We start from the raw sequence: 6,362 nt of genomic DNA on the forward strand, positions 1-6,362 counted from the left end.
TGAACAAAATGAAAAATGAAACAATGTCTCGGTTGGAAAATAATTCTTTCCAATCCGCGAGAGACACGTCACACAAGATCAGGCCCAACAACAGTTCTAGATTAAGATCAATGAGCCTGAACTTAAGTCCACTATTCAATTATTTTGATTTTTATAATGTCTAAGAACACATCATATGATATACCGATAAAGATAGCCTTAGCGTCTTATATTTTCTCGGCAGAGACACAGCTCTCTGAAATTTAAGGATTAAAACTTTATTTTTTTTACAAAAAAATCAAAGAGACCGATGTACCGATGAGAATGCTCTCACCCTCTCTCACACTCACACACTCACACACTCACACACTCACACCCATTTTTATAATTTTGAATAGTGAATGTACTAAAAAGTGAATTACTTTCTAAAAACGTACTAAAACTACAACATACCCAAACAAAATTTAACCAAACAGGTTGTGATGGTGTTACTGCATAGCACATGTTTGGTTTGGTTAAAAATGTTACATCTCCATTTCCAAATCGTCTAGATGGTGTGGGTCACATGTACATGGGCCTAACTCCTAAGCCCATATTAACCTAATAAGCTTCCGTCAAATGCCTACTAACAGTTAACACATAAAAAAGCCTCCATCTGATTTTAATTTATCTTCTCAAAAAAGAATACTGTCAATTTCAGTATTTCACTCAGCCAATCATCTTCATTCTTCCAGTAAAACCAGTGGGTCAATAGTCATTTCAACATTTAACTTTCTACCTCTTTGTTGGTCGTCGTGGTCGGCAAACAAAATATTTTACCTTTTTATCTCTCTCACTCAGTCATTTAAAAATCTGTATTATTTTTTTAACGGAACTGTTTAGCCAATAAATTTGAGAGCGTACGTTTCAAAAAGTGAAAAACCTGGAGGCGTGTTTCTGTTGCATTCAATCTTAGCCACAAGATCCAGAAAATTCAACACGTGTCGCTCTGGATTGAGTCGCATCAGCATCCTCTCCAAATGTTATTTTCTGGCGTTATTATTATTAATATTAATTAAATATAGAATTTGGGCTTTACTTAAAACAAAGAAGACTCTCATTGCATTTGCCGAGGAAAGCGAATATTTAATTTATCGGGCATTTTTTTTCTCTCTTCTCCCCCAATCTGCTTCACTCGCCAACCCAAACCTCGTTTCTTCGCCGGAACCCTAGGTCCACTCCGTCTGTTTGAATTTTCCGGTGAGTTTTACTTCTTCACCACCGTTTCAATTTTTAGCGAGTTCACGCAGTTAGGTTTTTCGTGGATTTGAGTGGGTATGAAATTTTTATAATTGACGCGTATCGTATATGGTGTTGTTGTGGTGCGAGCAGTAGTAGATGAACGTGCGATTAGGGAAAAGCTGAGGTCTGACGGCCAGGTTTTTTTGTCACCGAATGGAGGGAGGTAGCGTCTCCATACACTCTTGTTTCGGTACCTTTTCGTTTTCCTACTGTTTGTTTTACTCCACTCCACATGATATTATGAGTCTTTTCTGTTTCCAAGGTCTTCTTGGTATGCTTTTATTGTTTTTGAATCTTCCATATACGTCTCTTGTTTCAGAAATAAACCCATGGAGTATGATGACAATGACTTTCAAAACCAGAATCTCCAATTAGCTGGTGAAGCAAACAACAAATTCTCACCAGTTTTACAGCCTTATCCGCTTCCAAAGTTTGATTTTGACGATACACTCAACACGCATCTGAGGTTTGACAGTTTAGGTGAAAGTGAGGCTTTTCTTAGTGGTATTGAGGGTAACGAAGATAATAACTGGATTGAGGATTTTTCTCGTGGAAGTAGTGGTATAGTGTTTAGTTCGGTTGCAACGGAGTCCTGTGCCATTTCGAGGCATAATAATGTATGGTCTGAGGCTACTTCGTCGGAATCTGTTGAAATGCTTTTGAATTCAGTTGGACAGGACGAAGTTATTGTAAGAGAAGATACTACCAAGAAATCTGACACTTCTGATGAACTAGGTTGCACAATGGAGGAACCAATGGAGCCTGCTCAGACATCCCTTGAAAAAACTCATTCGAAAGAGGAAACCACGGACTTACAACTAAGCCCATCTGTTGATGATAATCCAGGAGAGTCCTCTTTGGTAAAGACAGATGCTGAACAGGAACAGGTTCTGGTGAAAGATGACTTACCAACCACTGCGGAAGAGGCATCGCTTGAGGAAAAGAATACTATCTTGGCTTCAAATACCGCGACAGTAGAGGCCGCAGATACTGCTGAACTTGATAAGATAGGAACTGAGACAACTGATAATCTTCTTGACCAAGCGGAAGAAAAAGTCAATGCAGAATCAAGGATGGAAGACGATTGTAGCGATGGAACTGTACATACTGTGATTACTTCTAGTGGTGAGTTGAATAATCAGAACACTTTGCTTCCAGTGACTTCGAATGATGAAAATGTTATCAGCAACCAGATTGAAAGTAGTTATAATCGCAATGAAGTAACTATTGATGCACGGTCGGTTTTGGTTGAGGCTCATTCTGATAGCCATGCAGACTCAGCTTCCGAAGTTGAAAATGTGGGAGCTGAAAATGTTGACGAAACTTCAAAGCCTGATTTGAAGGAGACAGAGCGATCTGATGTCACAGTACTAGAAAGAGGAGACCAAGCTCTCTCTACTCTTGAGGTAGGTGGAGGAGATGTTTCAGGGACCCAATGCGAAGATCTCCTTGTCAGTCCTGTTCATACTAGCGGAGCGGTTAAAGCATCTCTGGAAGTTGCTGGGGAATTGACAACTATATCAAACAGTTTTTCCATTGAGAAGCCTGAGTCACTTAGTCATCAACATATGGAAGTTATCACAAGTAAACATGAGTCTACATTTCAGATAGAGACTGAGACACATACACAGATAAAAGCAGTTGAAACTTCAGAAAGTGTTTATATTTCACCTACAGAATCAGTGGTTGAAGCTACAGAAGGTGGTCTGTCTGTGAAGAGTGACAGTAATGAAGGTAGCGCTCGCACTTCTAATCTCGAGCAAAGCATGGAACTGCTTGCCACTGCCAATGATAGAGATCAAGATGTCAAGAGCTCTCTAATCCTATCTGAAAGCGTTGTGTCCGACTCTGTTGGCTATGTTTCAGGAGGGTCCGCTTCCAAACTGGCGGAGTCAGAATCTCAATTTGACACCATTCCAACGGACAAGTCAGGTAATCAGATTGTCTAATACTCTTTATATACTATTCATACTGTGTATATTATTACGCTTGCCTTATCTTTCTCTCAGTAGCCCTCGTTTTGCGTTTCTTTTTCTTTTGGGGATACCTTCCTGCTGCATATGGAATTTAACATGATTACTTGTTAAAACCCCTCTAAATGTCTTCCACAGAGACTATGGTTGACGGTTCTCTCGATCCCAAAGAATTACAACCTCTATGTCAAGATGGAGCGCCTACTGTTGGTCCCACTTCATCAATAGAGTTACATATGGTAAATACATCCTGTGATGCAAGTGACCATGGCAGATTCTCTGAAACTGAGAAGGTTTCATCGGGTGAACCTGAAAATGGTCAAACCGTTCCACCTGTGGATGCAAGTAGTTCATGGAGTCAGATGGACCAACAAGCTAGGAAGCATGCTGAAGATACTCAGCAAAGTACGCACTTTGTTGAAGACTTTCCTGGCTCTGAAGAGTCAAAAGATGCTGTAAATACTGATGCTGCTGGACAAGTTTTGCAACAGCAGTCTGAGGAAACAATTCTAGAAGAACATCTAGTAACAGAAGTTGTAAAAGCTCCTGGTAACGTTTTCTATTTTGGGCCATACTAATTGCTCTATCTTGTTTCTTTGTATATTACCGTTCAATGTAGACCTTTACCAGGTATTTTTACCTTTCGATCGGTTGATTTATGTTGTAGCAATATTTTTTTCTTTTGCTTCTTCCTTGGCAGAGACTCAGTCAATTCTGGACAAGGATAATATAAATGAAGTTCCGAGCACTAGCTCCTTGGCTAATCTTGGGAGTGATAACACTGTTGCATCCGGTGGCCAGGAAGAGGATAACACTGCTGCATCCGGTGGGGTTATGACAGCTGGGACTCCTGTTTCACACCCCAAAGGTGAGTCTGTATGATCTTCGAAGCAGCAGGAAATTTCCTCTTTTATTTTTGTAGTTCCTTCTGTTTTCCTCACAATGGTTACTAGGGAATTACATATTAGGTGTAGCATGTATGCATTCCGACAGAGTCTACATTCTGTGTAATATATAAGTACAAAGGCTCTTTATCAAAAGAATACAGTGACGGAAAAACTTCTGACTAACTTCATCAGATCTTGATCTTGGAACGATTTTTGTTTTTCAAGATCCATGCAATTAATTTCATGCACTCATCAAAAATGTGTACTTGTGCTTGGGGATATTGCAGGTGATACAACCCTACTAGGAGATGCGTCGACATGTTCTGAGCCTTCCATAAAATCTCATGTAACCGTAACAGAAGACGCTGCTACTGATTTGAAGAATCCTCTTAATTCTTTCCCTGCTGTTAAGACTTCCGAACATCAACTTAATAAGATAGAGACAAACAGTGTCAAAAATCCAGAAGATCAGAATATTTTGAGTTTTACGTCTGCTGGGTCTCCGGTCTTGAATAAAAATGAGACCTTCAGCAGTGAAATGAACTTAACTCCCGATCAGCTGAAAGCAGGGGAAGTTTCCAAAGCTGTTAATTTTTCACAGGCTACCCTCGTCTCTCCGGTACCTCCAGTTTATATCTTAACATATTTTCATCAGTGTTCAAGACGAATTCTGTGGCATTTGTATGTTTCGTCCTTACGTAGCATTTGTTTTTGTTTATTCAGATTGTGGTTGGATCTCCTTCAACATCTAGCTTAGAGAAAACAGCTGCAAAGTCTTCCAAAACAAAATCTGAGCGGAAACCCAGGCGAACATCCAAGTCTGCAGGAAAAGAGACTTCTCGGAAAGGAACTAGTGTGAAAGGGGCTACACCTTATCAACAATTTCAAAGTGGAGGCAAAACAAATGCTGTTAATCAAAATTTGGCTTGTCCTATTCAGATATCGCAATCTACTGAGAAGCAGCAAATTCTTCAGAGCCCTAATCTAAAATCTTTTGGAACCCTTTCAACCCCCACGGCAAGTGTACCGGATTTGAACTCTTTTGCTCTCTCAAGTATTCTGCGTCGACCGTTTACAGACTTGCAACAAGTGCAACTACGTGCACAGATTTTTGTATATGGGGCTCTGATGTAAGCTCTTTCTTAGTCCTATGCTCTTAAGTCTTGTTGAGTCTGTGAGACTTGAACGTGATCTCCTTTGAACTTCTTGCAATCTTATTCTTGATTGTTATGTTTTTTTTTTTCTGATGCAGCCAAGGAACAGCACCCGATGAAGCTTATATGATATCTGCATTTGGTGGTCCAGGTAAGATTGTTTGTTCTTTACCTGTTATGTTATCCACGTTTGAGACAAAGTTTGTTCACTATTCACTTTTTTAGATGGTGGGAAGGACAGCTGGGAGACAGCATGGCGTACTTGTGCTGTAAGGGTTCAGAAATCGCTGGTTGCTACTCCTGAAACGCCATTGCAATCTCGTGCAGGTTTCTGCATTTATTTATTTTGCATTTCAAAATCTTATGGTCTGCTAAGATTTTACTTCTCAGCGCTGTTGTTAACGCATTGCTGATCTAAATACCCAAACTGCAATTCCAGGGAAGACAGAGACTCCATCAGCAGGTCACACCAGTAGGAAAGAGAGTTCAACAATAAACCCCATGATTCCACTCTCATCACCTTTATGGAGTTTATCAACTTCCCATGATACTTTACAATCAAGTAGCGCTCAGAGAGGTTCAGCTGCTACTCAGCAGCCATTGCTTTCTTCATCGCATACTCACCAAACTCCACCAACTACAAATATCGTTGGACATAATACCCCTTGGACGTCACCTCTTGCTTACCGTAACCCTTGGCTTGCTTCTCAGCAAACTAGTGGATTTGATGTTGGTTCTCGTTTTCCCGTCTATCCGACCACTGAACCTGTAAAATTGACTCCCATGAAAGAATCACCCTTGAATTACTCTGGCGCAAAGCATGTTCAGAGTGGAACCCCTAGCAATGTTTTCAAAGTGACACCTACACTTGAGCCAACGAGTACAGTTGTAGCACCTGCTCAACATTCCACCGGGACAAAATCAAGGAAGCGGAAGAAGATGCCAGTCTCTATGGAGTCTGGTCCAAGCATTTTGAATTCGCTAAAGCAGACAGAATTAGCTGCCTCACCTATTGTTTCTATGTCGACATCTGTGCCTGTTACACCTGCTCCGGCTAATCTGGGTTTTAATGCTGGCACACTGCCCAG

General features: G+C 40.6%; 1 protein-coding gene across 1 annotated transcript in view; it reads left to right on the top strand.

Annotated features, from left to right (window-relative positions):
- Positions 1,079–6,362, top strand: part of LOC104718611 — a gene marked incomplete in the record, with an annotated part of 8,489 nt that continues 3,205 nt past the window's right edge. Inside the window, 10 exon segments of the mRNA XM_010436382.1 lie at positions 1,079–1,218; positions 1,351–1,423; positions 1,580–3,192; positions 3,372–3,782; positions 3,934–4,101; positions 4,408–4,739; positions 4,844–5,250; positions 5,373–5,425; positions 5,500–5,601; positions 5,714–6,362. Coding sequence (XP_010434684.1) covers positions 1,590–3,192; positions 3,372–3,782; positions 3,934–4,101; positions 4,408–4,739; positions 4,844–5,250; positions 5,373–5,425; positions 5,500–5,601; positions 5,714–6,362 — 3,725 coding nt within the window.

Source organism: Camelina sativa, chromosome 10 (assembly GCF_000633955.1).
Source record: "Camelina sativa cultivar DH55 chromosome 10, Cs, whole genome shotgun sequence".
NCBI lineage: Eukaryota > Viridiplantae > Streptophyta > Magnoliopsida > Brassicales > Brassicaceae > Camelina > Camelina sativa.